At 44.6% G+C, this 23,684-nt stretch overlaps 1 protein-coding gene across 3 annotated transcripts; it reads right to left on the bottom strand.

The window, feature by feature from the left end:
* Positions 1–9,391: 9,391 nt before the first annotated feature.
* On the bottom strand, positions 9,392–23,459 carry LOC102561788 (trace amine-associated receptor 7a-like). Of its 3 annotated transcripts, none has more exons than XM_059713145.1 (2): positions 23,314–23,459; positions 9,392–10,647 (listed from the first exon to the last, which is right to left on the bottom strand). In XM_059713145.1, exons 1-2 carry the CDS (start codon positions 23,390–23,392, stop codon positions 9,530–9,532), a joined length of 1,197 nt encoding a protein of 398 aa, XP_059569128.1. In that variant the 5' UTR covers positions 23,393–23,459; the 3' UTR covers positions 9,392–9,529. The 3 variants fall into 3 exon arrangements, with proteins under 3 accessions (XP_059569128.1, XP_059569132.1, XP_019335038.1); XM_059713149.1 differs by lacking the exon at positions 23,314–23,459 and adding an exon at positions 23,081–23,136; XM_019479493.2 differs by lacking the exon at positions 23,314–23,459 and adding an exon at positions 10,857–11,001.
* Positions 23,460–23,684: the final 225 nt, after the last annotated feature.

Here is a 23,684-nt window from a genome sequence, read left to right as displayed (position 1 = left end):
AGAAGTCCTTTTTCAAATACATAGGAGGTAAAAAGAAGGTACCAGGTAACCTGGGGCCTCTGCAGGACACGCTAGGAAATCTGGTGGTCGCACGAGAAGAAAAAGCTAACCTCTTTAACAATTACTTTGCCTCCATTTTTCTGAGCAGGGACTGGGTCATCCCCAACACCAGGATCCCTGATGAACCCAGGAGAGATGCAGACAGGCCCAGGGTCAGTGAGGACCTAGTCAGGGAACTTCTGGAGGGACTAGATGTGTTCAAATCAGCAGGTCCTGACGATCTCCACCCCAGAGTGCTGAGGGAATTAGCAGAGGTCATTGTGGGACCCCTGGCACAGCTTTATGAGCACTCGTGTTGCTCTGGTGAGGTGCCAGAGGACTGGAAAAGGGCCAATGTGGTCCCCATTTTCAAAAAAGGGAGGAAGGAGAACCCAGGAAACTATAGGCCAGTTAGTCTTACCTTGATCCTGGGTAAGCTTTTGAGAGCATTATCCTGGCACTCGTCCATGAGGGGCTAGCTGGGGAGATTATGCTTAGGGGCAACCAACACGGGTTCATTAGAGGCAGGTCCTGTCAGACCAACCTGGTGGCCTTCTACGACCAGGTCACAAAATCCTTGGACGCAGGTGTCACAGTGGACATAGTCTTTCTAAACTTTAGGAGGGCCTTCGACACTGTCTCTCACCCCATTCTCACTAAAAAATTAGGTTACTGTGGTGTTGATGCCTACACAGTCAGATGGGTCGCAAATTGACTGGAGGGCCGCACCCAAAGAGTGGTGGTGGGCAGGTCATTTTCGACCTGGAGGGATGTGGGCAGTGGGGTTCCCCAGGGTTCAGTCCTCGGGCCTGCAATGTTCAACATCTTCATCAGTGACTTATACGAGGGGTTGAAAAGCACCTTGATCAAATTCGTGGATGACACTAAGATGTGGGGAGAAGTGGGCACACTAGAGGAGAGGGACAGGCTGCAATTGCATCTGGACAGGTTACAGGGGTGGGCAGATGAGAATAAGATGGATTTCAATACTGACAAGTGCAGGGTATTGCACCTGGGGAGAAAGAACCAGCAGCATACCTACAGGCTGGGGAACTCCCTTGTCATCAGCACAGAGGCAGAAAAGGATCTTGGAGTCATTATAGACTGCAAGATGAACATGGGCCACCAATGTGAGGACACGGTCAGGAAGGCTAACCGCGCCTTGTCATGCATCCACAGATGCATCACAAGCAGGTCCAAGGAGGTGATCCTCCCTCTCTTTGCGACACTGGTCAGGCCACAGTTGGAGTACTGTGTCCAGTTCTGGGCGCCGCACTTCAGGAGGGATGTGGAGAACATGGAGAGGGTCCAGAGGAGGGCCACTCGCATGATCAGAGGGCAGCAGGGCAGGCCCTATGAGGAGAGGCTACAGGTCCTGAACCTGTACAGCCTCCACAAGAGAAGGCTGAGAGGGGATCTGATGGCTGTCTGTAAACTTGCCAAGGGGAACCAGCAGGCAATGGGAGAGTTCCTGTTCCCCTGAGCACTACTGGGAATAGCAAGGAATAACGGCCATAAGTTGACAAGAGAGTAGATTCAGGCTAGATATCAGGAGGCACTACTTCACAGTCAGGGTGGCTGGGATCTGGAATCAACTTCCAAGGGAAGTGGTGGTCGCTCCTACCCTGGGGGTCTTCAAAAGAAGGCCGGATAATCACCTAGCCGGGGTCGTTTGGCCCCAGCATTTTTTCCTGCCCATGGCAGGGGGTTGGACTTGATGTTCTGCTCAGCTCCTTTCTGACCCTACCAACTATGAAACTATAATCCACCTGCTGGCCAGGCTCTGTACACCCAGATTGCCACTTCTGCTGCCCCAGGAGTTCCCCAAGGCCCCAGTTAAGGCTACTGGGGTCAGCCCAAGTGCTGGCCCCAGTCCCCCTGCCCTACCCAGGGCAATTTGCCATGTGCCAGGGGCATGCCCAGGGACAACTAACAGTGGCACAGCTACATGCCACTGCTATTTAACCCCAGAGAAATGTATGTTCCTAATGATGCAGATGTGCCCTGATGGGCCACAATGAAACATGCACCTGAAGCAAATGAAAAATAGTAAGAATAAGATGAGAGAAATCCAATTATATATGTCCCTTCTCATTTTAACGCTAGCAATTCCTCCTCCCTCCTCAGGTCTTTCTCCAGAGATGTCAGCCTATAAATAATTGTCAGCATGCTAGCTACAAGCAAGCAAGCTACTACCTCTCTTACTCTTACTGCTCCACAGGTTTTACAAGGGAGAGACTGAAAGCAGCACCGTACCTAGACTCCTGGCAGCTCCGGGTGAACTTTTAGTATCTGCGCCCCCCCCCCCCCCCCCCCGTTGTCAGAAATAATAGTAATAATAATTTTTAAATTACCATTTTCGGGCCCCCTTTCTGTCTGAGCCCTGGGAGGCCACCTGGTTCACTCATGCCTGTGTCTGGCCCTGACTGAGAGGAGAGAGAGAGGGGAAAAAAAGGAGGATCAACTGAGCCACAAAGAGCTAGCTTTGGTAATTACTTTACTATATTTTAAATGTTTTACCAGTGTAGCTATACAAGAAGAGCTAGACCACCAGTACCTGCTGGTGAAAGGCCTTTATAGCAGTAGGAAAGTTCTGCCAGTACCACTTATGCTGTCAGGACATAACTGGTGCATGCCCCATGGTACACGTGACACTATAGTATCCCAAGTACTGTTGCTTGTATAACTTTGTCTACCTTAGGGCCTTTACTGGTATATCAGTGATATGTTTTTACTTCTAATCAACATAGCTATGCTAGCAGCAAACTTCATTGCTGGCCGAGACAGGAAGGAAATCAGACTTCTAGTTCATTATATAAATAGGCTTATGGCCAAAGGCCTAAACTTAGAGTAAACTATATTAACTTCTTTATAAACTTCACTTGGTCTTATTAAAAGTCATATTAGAGCCTCAGTTTTTAGCATACAATATATTTGCCTATCTACACATTTTTCTACACATCTTCTCTACACATTAGCACTTACATAAAGGGCTCTATAGTCTAGAGTTGGCAACAGATTGGTATTTTGGTTATAAAACATTTGGCTGCAGCAGTTATTGTGTGCTGATGGAAAATAATAGAGCAATTCTTCTGCTGCAAAGAACTCAGAAAGACCACAAATTGGCAGAATGTTTTAATACTCTAGATTCCTTCCTTGGAGTCTGAGACCAGCACAGACTCCCTATGCCTGGCAAAGGGTGACTGCCCGAAAGCTTGCTAAGAACTTTTTTCCAACTACTAAGCTGGTCTAATGAAAAATATCACATCTTTTCAAAGAACCTTGCCTGCCTGTGTCCTTAGAACAACACGGCTACAAACAAAAACCTAGATTCCTACTTGAAATTTCTAAGGTTAATTTGTCAATCATGTTTTTATATCTAACAGCACTATCATTGTGCTGCACCCCAATGATACTTTTGAAAGGATCTCAAGGCATCCCAGAGTGCCATGGCATGCTGGTTAAGCATCACTGACTTATGCTAACCAAGATTTCAATATGTTTCAGCTATGTGTTGGATAGTGACCTAATTTTGGGAATGGTAGAATTGCACAGGGCCATCTGCCAAGACAGCCTCAAGGCACCCCAACCCCCACACCCAGTTTTCCCACCTGGAGGAGCTAACAGCCCTTCCCTACCCATCCCCAAGCAATCTCTTTCCCCTCTCCCTTTTGTGACCTCTTCCCCACTCCCCTGGGTTGCTAGGCTTTTGCTGCTGGTCTTTTCAGCAGCAATCAGAGGCCTTAGGAGCAAGGCCTCTGCTGCTGCCATTAAATCAGGCCCCAAACCTGCCCCATAGCCAATCAGGGAGCATGGAGGTGGGTGCCACAATCTGGACGTAAAAATGATGGCCCCTGCCATGACTGGCCCACAAAAGTGAGCTGGGCCCACAATTTAAAAATGTAAGCCAGGACCTAATTATATTGTTAACCTAACTGACTCCTGAATTTTCAAAATATTTGCTCTAGTGGGTAAGGAAAGAAATCACCTGTTTTGCTCACCAGACCTTCTCCTCTTCCCATAGAAAAAAATTTGCATGAAAAACAAACAAACAAACAAAATCAGATTTTTTTCCCATTGAGATGAAAAATATTATTTTCCTTCAAAAGCTTTTCATAAAACATACTTGCCCTTTTTTGCACCTGTGTAGATTCATAGATGATTCATAGATGTTTGGGTCTGAAGGGACCTTAGCAGATCACCGAGTCTGACCCCCTACCCTGGGCAGGAAAGAATACTGGGGACAGATGACCCCAGCCAGGTGCATGTCTAGCTTCTTAAAGACCCCCAAAGTAGGGGAGAGCACCACCTCCCTTGGAAGCCCATTCCAGATATGGGCAACCCTTACCATGAAGAAGTTCTTCCTGATGTCTAACCTAAATCTGCTCTCCGTCAGTTTGTGGCTGTTGTTCCTAGTTACCACAAGGGGTGCCCTGGTAAACACAGCATCTCCTATCTTTGCTGTCCCCACCTGAATTTGTAGATGGCCACTAGATCCCCTCTCAGCCTTCTCTTGCAGAGGCTGAAGTGATCCAGGGCCCTCAATCTCTCCTCATAGGGCTTTGCCTGCAGGCCCCTAACCATATGAGTGGTCCTCCTCTGAACCCTCTCAAGGTTGCCCACATCCCTCTTGAAGTGCGGCGCCCAAAACTGGATGCAGTACAGGCAGTCCTCAACTTACAAAATTTCAAGTTACAATGTTTTGCACTTAAAACGTTTATAAATTGACACCCGGTTTCAACTTTCTGACATCAGTTTCAACTTTACAATGCTTGATCCGATGTGATGCTACACCAGCGAACAAGTTTGCTGTGCCACCCATCTCCCTGGAAAACATCTGTCCAAACTTCCTTGGACACTTTCTTTAAGAGAGCAGACAAGACTCCAGAAAAACCTGCAGCCAAGACTCCTGAGAAGACTCCAGCCAAGAACCCTTCAAAAAGTCCAACCAAGAGCCCTTCAAAATGTCCAGAAAAGTCACCTCAAAGAAGTCCTTACAAATCAATATGATTGCTATTCACAATATAAATACATTAATGTAGCTATATTACTCATCTATAATTGATTGAGTACAAAATTCTGGGATATTTTTGGTGAAAATAGGGTATCAGGCCTTGGTTCAGGAACCAATCCCCCATTTATAACATTGTTTCTTATGAGAAAATTGGTTCTGAGTTACAATGTTTCAACTTAAGATGCAGTTTTTGGAGCCAATTGTGTCGTAAGACTGAGGACTGCCTGTACTCCAACTGTGGCCTAACCAATACCACATAAAGGGGAAGTATCACCTCCTTGGACCTGTTTGTCATGCACCTACCTGCTAATACATGATAAAGTGTGGTTAGCTTTATTGATCACTTCGTCACACTGATGACTCATGTTCATCTTGGAGTCAACAGTGACTCCAAGATCCCTTTCTGCTGCTGTGCTACTGAGAAGGTCCTCCCCCACCCTATAAGCATGCTGGCAATTCCTTCTTCCTAGTTGCAGCACTCTGCATTTGTCCTTATTGAACTGCATCCTATTCTGTTTCGCCCACTTTTCCAACCTGACCAGATCTGCCTGGATTCGTTCCTACCCTCTGGTGTTTTAACTGTACCCCATAATTTGGTATCACCTAAGAATTTGGTCAGAGTGCTTTCTATGCCCTCATCCAAGTCACTGATGCAGACATTGAACAACACCAGTCCAAGGACCAAGCCCTGTGGGACTCCACTGCCCACATCTTTCCAGGTCAATAATGACCCATCCTCCACCACTCTCTGGGTGCGACCCCAAAGCCAATTTGCCACCCACCTGACCATGTAATCGTCTACGTCACAGTCACTCAGTTCTCTATAAGAATATAATGAGATACTGTATCAAAGGCCTTCTTAAAATCCAAGTAGATGACATGCACCTCAATTCCTGCATCTAAGCATTTTGTGACCTGGTCATAAAAAGAAACAAGGTTAGTCAAGCAGGATCTACCTGCTATGAATCCATGTTGATTGCCCTTTAGCATTGCTTTCCCTGCTGGACTCCCACAAATGTGATCCTTAATAATTTTTTCAAAGGTTTTCCCAAGGATAGAGGTGAGACTAGTGAGTCTTTAGTTACCCAGATCCCCCTTCCTCCCCTTCTTGAAAATAGGGACCACATCAGCCCTTTTCCAGTCCTCTGGGTCCTGACCTGAGCACCATAAGTGCTTGAACAGCCATGCCAGTGGCTCTGCTATGACACTGGTCAATTCCTTCAGCACCCTTGGATGAAGATCATGCACTCTTGAACATGGGCGACTGCTGCTGCCACCTGAGTTAGCAACCGGGGGGGGGTCCCCCACAACCAATCATGCTGACTGAGAAGCACGTGCAGCACTCCTGGAGGTGCCAGCAGTGTTTTTAGAAGTGCAAGCAGCACTTCACCTGGTGCCCCCACTTTCTGGCCAGCACTTACAGGGGGGGGGGCACTGGCACTCCTGCCTGCCCCCCCACCCCTTTGCTCACTGCCTAAGCAGGGAGCACTGCCAGTCAGGGGGTGCACCAGTGCTCTCTGGGGGGATGTACGTGCCCTCCCTTGCAACCTCTAGGCGTCGCCACTGCCCTTGGATGAAGATCTTTGTGAATTGTTTATAAATCAAGTTTAGCAAAGGGGCATTTGGCTTTTGCAAGGTTCTTTTATAAAGGGAATATCTTTCCAGCTGTCTGTTAATTATGAGTGTAAAACATTATTGCCTGAGCTTTACTTTGGGTGAATTCATGATCTCTGTTCTGCACTGCTTGGCCATATTGAGAAAAGCAATTACTTATAGTCCCCTTAGAACTGCCTTTCCACTGTTATTTCTATCATCTCTTAACCAGATGCTAATTACTAGGCATCACTATGATTAGGGCTGATTATTCTTATCCTGTTATTTCATGATGATTCCAGTATAATCTACCCTTCTGCTTTCAACAGCATTTCTATTCTACCATGCCACTACTTCTCTGTGAAGAATTGAGCATGTCGGGGATGAGAATTGGGTATCTTCCTGAATTGTTCCAATTTAAAATCTCAGGTTACTTTGGACCTTTGTCTCGGTCCATTCCAAGCTATGGATATCTTTGCCTCCTTGCTGTTTTTTCCCTCTTCTTTTCTTCCTACTTCCCCTTTAATACTACTAAACTCAAACTTTGTGATGTTCCCATATTACTGTTTGAAAGAAGCTTAGGCATATGCCAATACAGTGTTGTCCTACTTTATAATTATCCAAAGAAAGTAGGAAAGGAACATAAATTGCTGCTAAGAAAATATTTTAAATTCCTCTTATTTGGAAGGAAAGGACATACAAAAACATCCTTGTGCAGATATAAATAATGGAAAATACCACGCAGAATGTCAGAACACTCAATGTATCTGAAAATAGCCATCTCTAAAGGAAACTTTTGGAATCTAGAACACTGGTAACCAAAACCTTCAGAAATAACATCAATTTGGGTTTAATAATAACTTCTTTTGTCATGGAATACATTTGCCCTCAGTTCTCCAAATCTTTTTTCAACCAGTTCCTAGGTCCATACTTCTTTTTTCTACTTTTTTCCTAATACATAAACATTGTACATCTTTTGCAAATTAAAAATCCAATTGAATAATGCATAAACTTTCTTCAAGCATATTTTAAATAAAACGAATTTAAATTATTATAAATGTAACAGCCACACATATTTGTGCTGCATATGGCAGGTTATGTGCCTTTGATGGTTGTACATTGTGTGGGTTTTTTTCTGTATTTACTTTTTTTTTTCCTTCTTTCCCTTTTCTCCTCTGGCTTTTTGCTTTAAGGAGAAAACATAGGGTTTGGCCATGTGAGCAAGATGGCTCCTGTTGTTCTGGCTATCTGCTCAGCAGTGAAAAGCTGAGGCTTTGGATCTGGGTGAGATATGTAAAATACTCTGATCTGATGGGCCAGGAGGAGCAAAGGCTCCTCTAGACAGATTGAGTAAGAGAGAGGCTGGAGCATGGTACTCCCTGATTGGACAAGGCTTAGGTGACATCTCTCCCGGTATATAAGAACAACTAATCTAAGTCTCTCTCTCTTTCTCCTGGGACTGCTAAGAGCTGCAAAGCTGAATTGGGAGACAAAGAAAGTGCTCCCCATGGGTGGGGGAGAGAGGTCCCCCTGCCTCTTCACTGGAGAGGTGAGTTAAAGTTATGTGAAGGGAAAGCCTCAGGTAGAAGGAGAGAAAGTCAGTCTCAGAGTTTGAGACCCGTATTCCCGCCTTCCTTCCCTTGTATGTTTGGCTGGCAGATTTGGGCCAGGATGAGACCTGGCACTTTTTGTTGTTGATTCAGGCCTCAGTAGGCACATCTACGTGTAGATCTGTGGTGACGTAATGACGCACTACCTTGCCATATGGCATGCTACAGCCATGTAGGGATCACTTGTGCCTACAATGCCATAGTGGTATGTTCCCTGAGTATAGTATGGTGACATAGCAGTGAAATTTACCTGTGCACCACATGCACGGTGCACTACCTGCCCATATTGCACCATGTTTTAGTACTTCCAAATGCTAAGCACATAGCAATGTCACCATACAGTGATGTGTAGACACAACCAGTGTGGTATAGGCCTTGCTAATTTTTGCTGCCCAGAGTCCAGGCCCAGTGCAGATAGGCCTGACCCCCTCTCCAAATTCTTTTGCAGCTTTCTGTCTCAGCAGAGCTGGGATTAGGAAGAGGAATTTTGGGATGCAGTATGCTGATGAAAGTCACAGTTAACCCCTCAAAGCCACCATGCAGAAGTGGACATTGGCACTCTACAACTTCTGCAAGAGCAACATGTCCCCTTGCAACACAGAAGTACCCATACTTTCGAGCAGCTTCCTGCAGTGCAGCAAACCCAAGGAGCAGCTCAGAGGACTCTCCAGTGTGGGCTGCCCTCTGCAGCCCATTGTTGAAGGGCAGGTATAGGGGTGCAAGACCCTGAAACTACCCTTTAGGCAACCCCCCCAAGTGCCAGACTGCCTGGACATGGATAAAGCCTCCCCAAGAGGGTGCAACCTTTAGACTTTGCCTCATAGTTAATAGTATTTTCAACTGTATTTAGTGTTTTCCTGTGTTTTCCTTGCCTTTATTCTCTGTAATAAACATCTTCTTTTGTGTTTATGCTGCTTGCGATGACGGGTTTTTGTTTATGTAGGACACATCAGCAAATTTAGTGTTCCCAGATCTCAGGGCAGGGGCTCAAGCCCCTGATATAACTCATCGAGTACACAGGAATGTGAACCCAGCCCTTCTCATTGGCAACCTGTGCTTGGCAGAAGGGCTACAAAAAAATTATGATCACTTTACAACACTTGCAAAAATATTTTTAAATAAATAGCCAACACACTTCTACTTAAGAATTCTTTTCATTCAGATCAAAAAAATCATGTAGTAAACCTGAAAATCAAAAATACCACAATTCAAAATTCAATACCTACAGGACTTTCTGTGATCTCTAATGGAAACATAGGAGAAATATATTGCATTACCATTCTGACAATAAATTCATTGCTGAGCAATCATACATTATTATTTTACAGCTCACAATCACTTTCATTGCTTTACGAAACCAAGCATAAAAGAAAGAGTAAATCAAAGGATTAATGGCAGAGTTTGAATAAGCAAGCCAACTTACAATGTCAACAACAAAAGGTGGAGTTGCATAGTCAAGGAAAGTATCAGTTATTACACACATACAATAAGGTGCCCAGAATACCAAGAAAGCAACCACAGCTATACCTAGTGTTTTAGCAGCCTTTCTCTCTCTTTTTCCCACTCTGTCACTGTAATTATCTGAGGACTGCGTTTTGTTGCTCATGCTCTCTATCATTCGAGCTTGCTGTTTAGCTACTTGGAAGATTTTGCTGTAAAGGACTATCATTGTCAGAAAAGGTATGAAATAAAGGAGAGAGGATATGAACACCCAGGTCTTATTGAAAGTAATTTGACATTTCCCTGAACAGGGGAGAGCATTCTCTGATTCTTCTACCCCTTCATCATTAGCCCCAGTGTAGAAGACTGAAAAACTGTACAGTATGGAAAGTGCCCAGGCCACAGCTATGAACAGTCCAGACACTGGCACTGTGAACCTGAGAGGATAAATCAGAGGGTCATTGACAGCAACAAACCGATCAACTGAGATGAAACACAAGTTAAATATTGATGCATAACAAAACAATGCAACTAAGCAACTGTGAAATCTACAGAAGGTTTCCCCAAAGAGCCAGCAGGTTTCAATGGATCTGACAGCGCTGAAAGGCAGTACACTGAGACCTAAGCTAAAATCAGCATAGGCCAAAGATGCAATCAAAAAGTTTGTAGGAGTGTGAAGCTGTTTGAAGTAAGTAATTGAAATAATTACCATCAGGTTTCCTCCTACGGTAAGAATTGTGAGAAAGCCAAGAACAAAGTACAAAACTACTCGGAGTGCAGGAGATCGTGTTATTTTGTAACAAGATCCATTTATGTCCTCAAAACAGTACTGCAAATCTTCCTTTTCAGGAAAAGCGGAGTCCATCATTTTCCTCAAGCTCTTAGTTTTGAATTCTTGAACAGTCTTCTGTCTAGGAAAAAAAGAGTGCGTGCCCCTGTTCCCAGCTCCTCCTGAGAAAGAAAATTACAACGTTAATAGAATATCTTCCTAGTATCATTTTGAACACAGAAACAAAATGTAACAGAAACTTAAAGGAGTTCTAATAGGTAAGATCTTTCTCTCAGCAGCTTTTACAAGCTAAACACAGATAACAAACAAAGTAACTAGAAAAAAGAAATAACTCGGTTTATTGAGATGCCATTTTAGAATTCTTTCCTACTTATTTTGAATTTCCTAATGCGTCTCCTTCTCAGATACATCACATATCAGTGTAAATGGAGATGTGAAGAGAACACTGGAGGAGGCATGCATTTTATACTACTGTTTCCTCCCCTGAGTTTTCTGGGCAGTGATAAAGACAAAGCATATTCTCTCTCCTCCAATAGCACAAACTGTGAATCAGAAATAGATGTCATAAATTCTCCAGATAAAATGCCCACTGCCACCTGGTGAAAGCTGAAAAAAAGTCTATCACAACTCAGTGGAAACATAAGAGTGTTATTTTCTGGAAAATAACTGTACTATCATAGAGGCCAGGTTCTTATTAAACTAACTACATAGTAAGGATAGACCTGCTCATGCAAGGGGCTGGACCCAATGATCCTTCAGGGTCCCTTGCAGCCCTATGATTCTATGACCTAGAAAAGATTTTTAATGCAATTAATTCTTCTTCAGGTCACTGGATTATCACAGCTACAACAGCACTTCAACACTGTGTACTGCCACATGAGCCCTAAAAGCATATGTCTTTTCCAGTAACAAGTCTGAGGGCTGTTTTCCATGCTCTTTTACAACAGTTGTCAGCCACAGAACCTGTGGTGTAATCTAATCAATGTGGTGTAATTACCATTGGCCACAGAGATTTTCAAACACAATCAGAGTAGTTTTGTCAGAACCTGTTAACCCTTGCCTTGCCTTTCTCTGTTTTTTACTGTCACTCACAAGCAGGTTAGTTTCTCTGCTGTACTCCCATATTCCTAAGAAACATAGAAATTCCTGAGAAAGACTGAAAGGCACCAAGTCCTGTCCATTGATGTCAATGACAACTATGTCACACAAGCCTTTTCATAATCCAATAATTTCCTTCTTAAAAGTTGCTAAATTTCTTTACTGGGAAGCTGTTTTGTAACTGAACTCCTTGCTGAATAGATAGTGCCTTCTTCATTTCAGTGTAAATTCCTTCATGGCAAGGGTATTTATGGAGAGCAGCCATAGTGTTTCTCAGCCTTCATTTTTCTGGGCTGAATAAGACAGGGTTTTTTTAATCATTTCTTCTAGGATAGTCCTTTGATAATCAGACTGGCCTTTTTCTGTACCTGATCTTACTTGAATTCAAGTATCTAGCACATGACAGACCTGAATTTGTATACAGTATTTCAGGTATTGCCTTGAGCAATGATAACAACACATCCTTACTCCTACTGGAAACCACTTCCTTGACACAGTTTAGAATCATGTTCATCTTTTCTATAGCCGCAGCATATTGAGGGCTTGCCCTCCTTGTGAGCGGGCCTGAACTTTCAACCTAGCCCCGTGTTGATGCTGGCATCTCATTGACCTTCATCAGTCTCTCTTGCTTGCCCACCACACCATGATGGTTTGATTCTCTTTGGGGATGTTGGATGACTCTCCAGCAAAGGGCCATCTGGCAAGGTCATAGTTCTTCTGCAGTGCTCCACCTTCCCTATGCTCTGCTCCTTTCCTGTGACACCTGCAATAGAAAATTTCCACTGGTCTAGAATGGGCATGCATATCAGGGTCCACTCTCTGAACTCCTCTGGATTCTGGGGTCTGCTGCTCACTGGTACTTATTTCTTCTCTTGTTGAATGCCTTCCCAACTGAAACTTAGAAAATCATTTAACTAGTCCTTGGACCAACTTATTTCTTATTCTCCCAGCCTTCCCTCCACTTTACTTCAGGCTTTCCAAACATAACTCTTCCTCCAGTCCTACTTGTGCTTACTGGTCAAACCTCTCCTTTGACTCCTCCTACCTCAGCTTGGCTCAGCTTGGTAAAAAGAAGGTTCTGGGTAATGTGGGGCCTCTGGAGGACACTCTTGGAAATCTGGTGGTCTAACCAGATGACAAAACTAACATATTTAACAATTTCTTTGCCTCCATTTTTCTGAGCAGGGACCAGGTCGTCCCCCCGCACCGGGATCCCCAATGGTCCCAAGGGAGGCACAAATCATCAGGTCCTAATGATCTTCACTCCAGAGTGTTCAAGGAATTAGCAGAGGTCATTGCGGGACCCCTGGCACAGCTTTATGAGCACTCATGATGCTCTGGCAAGGTGCCAGAGGACTGGAAAAGGGCCACATGTGGTCCCCATTTTCAAAAAAGGGAGGAAGCAGGACCCAGGAAAATATAGGGCTGTTAGTCTTACCTCAGTCCTGAGGAAGGTTTTTGAGAAAATTATGTAGGTGCACATCTGCGAGGGGCAAGCAGGGGAGTATAAGCTTAGGGGCAACCAACATGGGTTCATTAGAGGCAGGTCCTGTCAGATCAACCTGGTGGCCTTCTACGACCAGGTCACAAAATCCTTGGACGCAGGTGTCGCAGTGGATGTAGTCTTTCTGGACTTTAGGAAGGCCTTCAACACTGTCTCTCACCCCATTCTAGTTAAAAAATCAGGAGATTGTGGTGTCGATGCCTACAGTCAGGTGGGTCTCCAACTGGCTGGAGGGCTGCACCCAGAGAATGTTGGTGGATGGGTCCTTTTCGACCTGGAGGGATGTGGGCAGTGGGGTCCCCCAGGGCTTGGTTTTCGGGTCCACACTGTTCAACATCTTCATCAGAGACTTGGACGAGGGGTTGAAAAGCACCTTGTTCAAAATTGCAGATGACACCAAGATGTGGGGAGAAGTGGGCATGCTAGAAGGGAGGGACAAGCTGCAATTGGATCTGGACAGGTTACAAGGGTGGGTGGATGAGAGTAAGATGTGATTCAATACTGACAAGTGCAGGGTACTGCACCTGGGGAGAAAGAACCAGCAGCATACCTACAGGCTGGGGAACTCCCTTGTCATCAGCACAGAGGCAGAAAAGGATCTTGGAGTCATTATAGACTGCAAGATGAACATGGGCCACCAATGTGGGGACGCAGTCCGGAAGGCTAACTACACCTTGTCATGCATCCACAGAAGCATCACGAGCAGGTCCAAGGAGGTGATCCTCCCCCTCTATAAGACATTGGTCAGGCCGCGGTTGGAGTAGTGTGTTCAGTTCTGGGCGCCACACTTCAGGAGGCATGTAGATGACACTGAGAGGGTTCAGAGGAGGGCCACTCACATGATCGGGGGCAGCAGGGCAGGCCCTACAAGGAGAGGCTACAGGACCTGACCCTGTCAGCCTCCACAAGAGAAGGCTGAGAGGGGATCTGGTGGCTGTCTATAAACTGGCCAAGGGGGACCAGCAGGCAATGGAAAAGTCCCTGTTCCCCTGAGCACTACGAGGAGTAACAAGGAATAATGGCCATAAGTTGACTGACAGTAGATTCAGGCTAGATATCAGGAGGCACTATTTCACAGTCAGGGTGGCTAGGAGCTGGTACCAACTTCCAAGGGACGTGGTGCTTGATCCCCCCTGGGGGTCTTCAAAACGAGGCTAGGTAGACACCTTGCCAGGGTTGTTTGACTCCAGTACTCTTTCCTGCCATGGCAGGGGGTCGGACTTGATGATCTGCTCAGGTCCTTTCCGCCCCTACCAACTCTGAAACTAACCCCTACCACTCTCATGGGGCTTCATTCTTCCCTTATTCTACTGCTGATTGTCCCAGGCAGGTACAAGCAGAAGAAAAGCTGGCAGTGGCAGTGGCTCCAGCATTGCAACATCCTTCAGCCATTTCTTTGGGTCTCTTTAAATCTGCCTCCTTTCTATTCTTGCCTCTGACTTCAAGCAAACCTTCACTAGCAAATCCCCCTCCAAGCTGACTTGTTCACTGCTCCTTGGTCCTCAAAGGTTCCCTTTTCCCTCTTAACCTGCTTCCTCTCAAGAAGCTTACAGTGAAGGGAGGCAATAGAGAAAATTTTCCAGGCAAACTCCCTAGCAAGTTCTCCCTCGCTCTAGACTCTAGTTAAACAAGGGACTTAAGTATTGGTCTAACTGATGATCTTTAACTACTTATGCTAAATATATGTAGGATAGTTATTCTTATTTCAGGAAATAGTTTACCTTAAAAGCCCCCTTCAAAGAGTGTGGCTGCAAACTGACCTGCTAACTGACTTGTGACCTGCTTGCAAACCACCCTGTTTGCTTCCCCTGGTCACCTGCTCCCTGGTCCCACAGGGAGTTTCCTTTTATACCCTCCTAGGCCTGGATTGTTAGGGCTTTTGTCAGACATAGGCAGCCATCACCCAGCTAGCAGCACTTCAAACTGCTCCGAGCACAAGCCCAAACATACTGCCCACCAAACAAACACTCATCAAGCAACATCCCTGCCTTCCTGAAGCAGAATCTGGGTTTTTAAGACCTGGGTAGGCATAGTTTTTAAAGCCCAGATAGACAAAGCCTTGGTTGGGATGATCTAGTACGGTAATGGTCCTGCTTTGAGCAGGGGGTTGGAAAAGGTGACCTCCTGAGGTCCCTTCCATCCCTCATTTTCTATGATTCTTGGATTTGTGGAATGCAGATGAATCTGAGGAGGAACTGTGTAAGCCAAGCTATCTCACATACAAACATGTATGGGCCAGATTTAATAGGCGGGACAGAACATTCAGGCCAGATGCAGACATTCAAAAAGCCTGAGGTGGAATCAATGTAAGTTATGTGGTTTTCTGTAAGCAGCATATTTTAGATAGGTAGCAAACAGAACACACTTTCACCATTCGCTCTGTGGTGGTAGCATGGGCGGTAAACCTTAGACCGAGTTGTACCTGGCCCCCCTGCTTCTCCTTACTATAGAAATAGTGTTTGCATGTGCGTATGTGTGTGTGTTCGACTACGAGGCTCTTGTTCCCCATCATGATGGATCAGAGAGAGGCCTCTATCACTAAGGTGGATACAAAGGATCATTCCCAAGGAGGAAGTGGTTTCCTCATAGGGACCCTGTCCAAGGTAGGAACAAATGCATTCAGACAACATGTTAGAACTGTGGAAAAGGCAGAGGGAGAATGCCTGAATGCCTTTTCTACTTGATAGTAGGTAACTGGAGCCTAAGAATGACTACATATGTAAGCTCATTGGGGGGCTACAAAGGTCCTGACTATTCTACTTATTCAGAAGTTCTTCATTCGGTACCTTAGTGCAAAGGAAACCCTAGGATACAGCCTTGGGGACTGGTTCATTAAGGAATGAGGGATTGCTGTTTTCACTCCCTCACAAATAAATAAAAAAATCAGCAGACTCAGCACTTGCATGCGCTAAAGGAACAAGGACTTGCCAGGGCACAAGAGAACTTTCTATATGATCCATTGTGATCAAAAGATCTGTGACAGATTTGCAGCTTCCCTGTGATAGTTTGAGACTATTAGACCCAGGCTGTGGTACAGGGATGCTTATTTTATGAATCAACATCGAGGTGGGCAAAATATAGTCCATGCACTGGATGCAGCCCACCAAGCAATGTCATCCAGCCCATGGGTGCCCAGCAATTAATTGTACCCTTCCTAGACCATGCACCTTGCTCCCACCCTTGTGCATGGAAAGACCTGGCCCAGCCAGCACACACAGCTTCCAGGAAGGAATACTGCTGTTGCCACTGCTGCAGCCACTGGGGGCCCGGTCAGCTTTGCTGGGGTCCAGCAGCTCCTCCTCATCTTCCTGTTGAAGCACTCACTCTGGAGAGCAGGTAGGGAATCAGCAGAGTTATAGTGTGGGGCTGGGGCTGGCAGGAACACAGAGCCCATGCCCAAGGGGTGGCAGAAGCGCAGAGCTTGGGTGGGTTTGGGGACCCCTCCACACTCTCTCCTGCATGGCACACAGCCCCTGCCATCACCAGCAGACAATGGGCTGTTGGGGTGCTAATGGCCTGTGCAGGCACTGCCACCCAGTGGTATGTGACTCCAGCCAGAACCGCACATGGCAGCAAGAGCAAAGCCAAGCTGGCCCACTTCTATTGCACAGGGCTCATGTGAAGCTCCTGGCACCTTGCACCACCAAAGGAAAGGCCTGTGCAATGGAGCTGGCTGCCTTTCCCACTGCTTTCTGCCACGTACATGTCCTGGGACTTCATTAGAAGTGACAGGGAGCCCTGACCTCTGTTTCCCAGCCAAGTGCCAGAAGCTGCACATGGCAGCAGAGAGCAGGAAAGGCAGACAGCTCCATTGAGCGGGGCTTCCCCTGGTAGCATGCAAGTACCAGGAATTGCATATGCACCGCGGGGAGCCCCATGCAAGAGAGGAATGTTGACTTGACTGAGCTCCTTGTCTCCACTTGCAGCTCTGACCAGAGTTGTGTGCCACCAGGCGGCAGTGCCTGCATGTGCCACGAGCACCCCAAGGGCCTGTTGCTTGCTACTGCTGGTGGTGGTAGCAGCAGCTGTGTACCATAGAGGGGGAGTGTGTGGGGGAGTTCCCACACTCCACTACTCTTCCTCACACCCCACAAACCCCAAACACCCACTCCCTGCCCCCACAACCCCTCCTCATGTACACCCCCCACAACATACCCTACACCCACAACACACAGCCACATCTTCTCACAAACCATACACCCCCCCCGCAACCCACCATTCATGTACATCAACCACACCCACACACCCCACCATACATGTACATCTACCCCCAACCACACCTCACACACACTATACAAGTATAAGACTTTATTTTTGAGCTAGTATGCAGTCACCTCAATATACAGTACACAAACACAAATTGTGACAAAAATATTTTTTGTAACAAAATATGCTATAATAGGTGTTTGACTTTTAGTACATGATTCGGTTTTTTTCTGGTTCCTAGATGGCAACCCCCTTCCAAAAGCAGTACCTCTGGGAACAAGGGTGGGATTTCTGGTGGCAAAAGTTAGGGGTCGGGGTGGGGCTTCTGGTCCCAAAATGATGACCGGGGTGGGGAGGAGGCACCTGTCAAGAGGTAGGGCTACCCTTGTATCCCTCAACAGCTCACTAAAACTCATTAAGCAGGACTCTAGCTGAAACAATTGCCCACCCCTTATCAATATAGTTTAAATCAGTAGGAACCTATTAGATATCTTCATTTGTGTGTGGGTTTTGTTAATAGATTTTAAACAGTTTAATAACATGAATTCAGGCTGGCTACAGTAGTGGGAGGCTTACAGTATGAAAATATTAATTTAGGTGTATACAATGCTGTCACAAAAAACAATCATAGGGATGGGAAAGAATGATTCTCCCTCTGTAAACATATAATAGGTTTCCTAAGTGCTTTGTTCATTTTAGATAAATAATCATTTGGCTTTAAAGCAGCTGTCTGGTTACGGAGTGCGTATGTCCAAACCTTCAAAAAAAGGATTCTACATGTTCAACCTTTCAGACCTGCTGCATAAGCTCACTTGACACACTGACATGGTGCCCAGGGCCTAGCCTAAGGTTATGGTTGGACTGTAGTCAATGTCATTGCAGTGTGGTGTAGAAAGACTTGAGCTAGCTTTAGATTAGCTAATTTAGGTACCCAACACAGTCATATTGTAGCAGCACAGAACTCTCTGACAGCTAATTTATTCGCAGGGCAGGTTGGACTATAGTCCAAACTGAGCACCAAGCTGAAGGAACCCATTTGCTACCAGTACCCAGAGAAGCTTGTTGAAAGCTAGCTCAAGTCTTTCTCTGCAGTATAGTTATACCCTAATTTTGCTTTGTTATTTCACTGGACCATGGGGAAAGTCAAGCACGACAAGGCTCATAGGGGGCATGCTGGAACTGTCAGCTTCTCCACTGTGGATGCTGAACAGGTGCAATACCAACTAGAAAAGCTAGACATTTATGGGTCAGCAGGGCCAGATGGACTCCATCCGAGAGTGCTGAAGGAGCTGGCTGAAGTCATCGTGGAACCGCTGGCAAAGCTTTTTCAGAATTTGTGGTGCACAGGGGAGATCCCTGAGGATTGGAAGGGGGCCAACATTGTGTGCATCTATAAGAAGGGGAAGAGGGAAGACCTGGACAACTACAGACCAAACAGCCTAACCTCTATCCCAGGGAAAATCCTGGAAAAGCTCATTAAAGAATCTATGTGAAATATGCTCACGAAAGGTAAGATTGTGAACAACAGCCAGCATGGCTTTGTAATGGGTAGGTCTCATCTTACCAATCTCATCTCCTTCTATGACCAGGTTTCTTGCCACCTGCACATGGGAGACAAGATAGACATTATATACCTAGACTTCCAAAAAGATTTTGATCTAGTATCCCACGGTATCCTTGTGGGAAAACTGGAAGATTGTGGGCTCAGCTGCTCAATGGTTCAGTGGGTGGGAAACTGGCTACAGGGTAGCATCTAGAGGGTTCTCATGAATGGATCCATGTTGTCTTGGCATGAAGTGGCCAGTAGTGTCCCTCAGAGGTCCATTCTTGGACTGGTGCTTTTCAGCATCTTTATCAATGATTTGTATGGGGGAGAGAAAAGCTCACTGGCCAAGTTCACAGATGACACCAAGTTATGCGGCAGTGTGGCCACACCAGAAGATATGTTGCTGATACAGGTGGACCTGGACAGGCTCAAGAGTTGGGCAGACTGGAGCCAGATTAAGTTTAACACTTCCAAATGTAAGGTGCTCTATCTGGGGCAAATAACCCTCAACATACATATAGGCTTGGAAGTGATAGCCTGACCTGCACCACAGCTGACAGGGACCTAGGGGTAATGACTGACCACTGCATGAACATGAGCCAACAGTGCAATGCGGTGGCCAGCAGGGCAAACAAACAACACACTAGCATGCATCAACTAAGGAAGTGATACTCCCACTGTACTCAGCACTGGTGAGACCGCAGTGGGAATACTGAGTCCAGTTCTGGGTGCCCCACTTCAATAAGGGTGTGGAAAAACTTGAGAGAGTCCAGAGAAGAGACTCTCTCAAACCACAGGAGGAAAGGCTGAGGGACCTGGGCTTCTTTAGGCTAAAGAAGAGAGAAGGTTGAGAGGGGACTTGATAGCAGTTTACCGCTATATCAGAGGAGTGGATCAGGAGCTCAGTGAACAACTGTTCACTAGGGCACCCCTAGGGAAGACAAGGACCAATGGATATAAACTCCTGGAAGGCTGCTTCAGGCTTAATACCAGGAAAAACTCCTTCACAGTCAGGGTGACCAGACTGTGGAATAAACTCCTTCCAGAGGTGGTGCAGTCACCTCCCCTGGAGGTTTTCAGGAGGACACTGGACAGTCACATCGCTGGGGTCACCTAACCCCAGTTGTCTTTTTCCTGCCTAGAGCAGGGGCAGGGCTTGACCCGATGATCTGCAGGGTCCCTTCCAGACCCTAACAATCTATGAATTGGGGGATTATCAGAGAAATCAACATCAAAGTAATACTAATGGGGAAATTTCATACCCAAAAGGGAACAGAAGACTAGCCCTGCAAAAACAGCAGTCACATTAAACGTATCTGGTTTCCATTACTTTTACAGGGAGAAGAGAAGAGAAAGATTTAGGACCTTTTTTTCTTTAAAAACATTGCAAGTCATGTTAAAACCCTGGATCATGGAATGAAGCTCTCTCTACCCCCAGAACAGATCTGCCTGCTACTCCACTCACAGGATTTATTTCAGAAAGACTCAGACAGCATTTTTACACATGCTTCAGGGATGAGGGTGGGCATTCTGAAAGCTGCTCTAATTAAAGCATCCTTGCCTTCTTGCGTATCAGTGTCACTGTGATTCAAAATGGTGGCAGGGGTACTTTAACTAAAGTTCAAACAAGCTTTAGTTAAAGTACCCCACTGTCATTTTGAAGCTCAGGGATGCTGATACACCAGACATGGAGGCTTGCTAGAGCATGCTAATTAGCACACTCCAAGAGACTCGATTCATCGAATCTGCTCCAATGTGCCATATTTATAGCACATTACAGCAGCCTCTCTGCACGTGTACAGGCACTCAGAAGGTTCAGAAAAAGATTAGAACCAACTGCACCAACAACTTAATTGCTTTAATTTCCCTTTAAGGATTCAGTGAGCACTTCTGACTTTATCTATTGCTTTCTTGGGGTTAGTGAACTTTCTAAACCTATGGGGTGATAAAGAAAAAGCAAAATATGAAATTGTGAGGGATGCATCCTGATGAAGGTGCAGAAAAGAATCCAGAGTGAGAGGACAGTGAAAGGATAGCAAGTGAGGCTGAATAGTTATAGTGAACTAGGAACATTTTTGGAATTTTTTTTTTTTTTTTTTTTTTTTTTTTTTTTTTAAAGGATGAGGAATGATTTGGAGAGAGAGAGAGGACTACAAAAGAGGAAGATAGCTTGTCGGATGTCTTAGATGGTTATAGGTAGTTAGGGTGCTAGGAATTTATCAGAGTAAAAGAGGGAAGGACAGATGAATGTGAAAGAACAGTTTGGAGGTTTAGACTTAGTCTTCTAAAGTTGTGTTGTTTGTTTGTTTTTAAGCATCTCAGTAAAGCCTCTTTGAACATCAAATAAAAACAAGTTCTTGGAAAAGTTTACCTGACTTCCCTTGCTTAGGGAGGGAGCTACTAAAAGTCAAACAGGAAGGAAATAGAACTTCAATAGGGCACAATTCTGCTTATTCTTCAAAGTGTATTATAAGAAAAAATTTAAAACCAGCTTCAGATTGACTCTAATTTTCTGGAGAGACATACCACCATAATCTGCTTCCTTCCATGTCTCCCATAAACTACAGGAAGAAGTGACTTTTATGCTTACTTTTCATTTCCCAGCAGGATTTAGCCCAGATTAAGAACTCTTATTTCTGCCATAATGAGTGTAAGCCAAATGCTGTTATGTTCTTCTGGGACATGGAAGGGAGAGTGTTTGGCACATTTGCATGCTTAGTAGGAAGGGTGGCAGGGTGGGGGAGGGTCTTATTTACCTGCACCTGGAATGCTCTAGTATTCTTGATACTTAGTTACTCCAATCTGCTCAGTCCAGTTCCTTCTCTTTACCAATCAACTACTTATCATGCCGATCAATAGCAGCTTTGGACTAGGGGAATGGTGGCCAACCAGTCATAACTCAGAACTCTTAAATAACCTGTAAAATCTTGTAGGATTGAGTCTAAAATTCATAAATGAGCACTTTAGTCAGCAATAGTCAATATCCAGGTGATTGCCAATACACCTTAGAACCTTATTTTTAGAGCATGTACTATCTGCCTATTTACACTTTTTTTTCTAGTTTACCAGTCTTTTTAATGGCAGAAAAACTGTCTTGATTGCAATTATTTTCTGACTATAGAAAGTTCACCTCTATTTCCTTTTAGACAGATCTTTCATACAATTTGATTATATGGATGAGTACATAGGCTTATTTCAGGGCAGAAGAGTGTGTAAATCAACCAGTTGCAAAGAAAAAAAAAAAAATCAAAATAGAATTGTTCAGTCAATGCTGCATATATCTAGTGATTATAGAGTGACAGGTTACAAGCTGTCAAAATAACAGGATAACAGACTGCATAATAATTTTAAAAAATTCTGGAAAGCTATTTAGTTACCATTTTATTCAGCTTCTTTTAAATTATGAAAAAAGATATACATAGAGTACTTGGAATCACATCAGTTAGAAAAAGAATGTCACTTTATCAATAATAGCACACTAAGATGTAAAGATTACAGGTTGAAAAAAAAATATGAAAGAATGTTAAGAGAAAACAATTTATGCAAAGCAGATCTATGACCTGGAATGAGAACATAATAGCACAAGACTACATTTTCAGTCAGAAAACAAATTCATTGTTGAGCAGTCAGTCAGTCACAAACTTTTTGCAACTCACAATCACTTTCATTGCTTTTCGAAACCAGGGATAAAAGAAAGAATAAATCAAGGGGTTAATGGCAGAGTTAGAATAAGCAACCCAAACCATAATATCAAAGGCAAGAGGTGGAATTAGAAACTCAAATAAGGCATCAATTATGACTGTTATAAAATATGGTGACCAGAATATGAGGAAAGCAATCACAGCTATGCCCAGTGTTTTAGCAGCTTCTCTCTCTCTTTTCCCCCACTTGGTTATTGTAATTATCGGAGGACTGTGTTTTGCTGCTCACACTCTCTATCCTTTTAGCTTGCTTTTTGGCTACACTGAAAATCTTGCTGTTAAGTATTATCATTGTAAAGAAAGATATGAAATAAAGGAGGGATGAAATGAATACCCAAGTCTTATTGAAAACAAGCTGACAGCTTCCTACACAGGAGAGTGCTTTCACTAATTCTTGTAGCCCTTCATCATTAGCTCCAGTAAAAACTACAGAAAAACTGTAGATTAATGAAAATGTCCAGGCAGCAGCTGCAAACATTCTTGAAACAGGCATGGTGAACTTCAAGGGGTAAACTAAAAGATCAATAACAGCAACATACCGATCGAAGGAGATGACACATAAATGAAATATTGATGCTAGGCAAAAAGACACATCTAAAGAACTGTGGACTCTACAGAAAGTTTCCCCAAAATACCAGCAGGTCTCAACAGATCTTATAGTGCTGAAAGGCAGCACTGTCAAACCCAAGCAAAAGTCAGCACAAGCCAAGGAGGCAATTAAAAAATTTGTAGGAGAGTGAAGCTGTTTGAAATAGGCAATTGAAATAATTACCATCAGGTTTCCTGCTACTGTAAGAATTGTGAGAAAACCAAGTACAACATACAAAGTTCCTTGGATCCCAGAAGACCATGGTGTTTTATAGCAGGATCCATTCATTTTCTCATAGCAGTATTGCACATCTTCCTTTTCATAAAAAGTTGAGTTCATTTTTTTCCCAGCAAGTCTGCAATTGATGAATTCTGGATCTGACATTTATAACAAATGGCAGAAGACTAAGCACTCCTGTGGTAAAAGAAATTACAAGTAAAACAGCTATTAATACAATCATTCTATCTCAGTAACTTAAATAAGCACATGAATTCCTAGAATTTGTGATGAATTCAGGAGGAAAGAAAAGATATTAATGGATCAGATGTCCTTAG

The sequence above is a fragment of the Alligator mississippiensis genome, chromosome 1 (assembly GCF_030867095.1).
Source record: "Alligator mississippiensis isolate rAllMis1 chromosome 1, rAllMis1, whole genome shotgun sequence".
NCBI classification, from domain to species: Eukaryota; Metazoa; Chordata; order Crocodylia; family Alligatoridae; genus Alligator; species Alligator mississippiensis.
This window is presented reverse-complemented; position numbering and strand designations above follow the sequence as displayed.

Bases quoted from the DNA above. Each gene is read 5' to 3' on its own strand.
- LOC102561788 (XM_059713145.1), bottom strand. From the start codon at position 23,392: ATGGTCTTCTGGGATCCAAGGAACTTTGTATGTTGTACTTGGTTTTCT. The intron at 10,648-23,313 runs GTAATTATTTCA...TTTCTTTCTCAG, and splicing joins CAGTAGCAGGAAACCTGATG to GAGGAGCTGGGAACAGGGGC.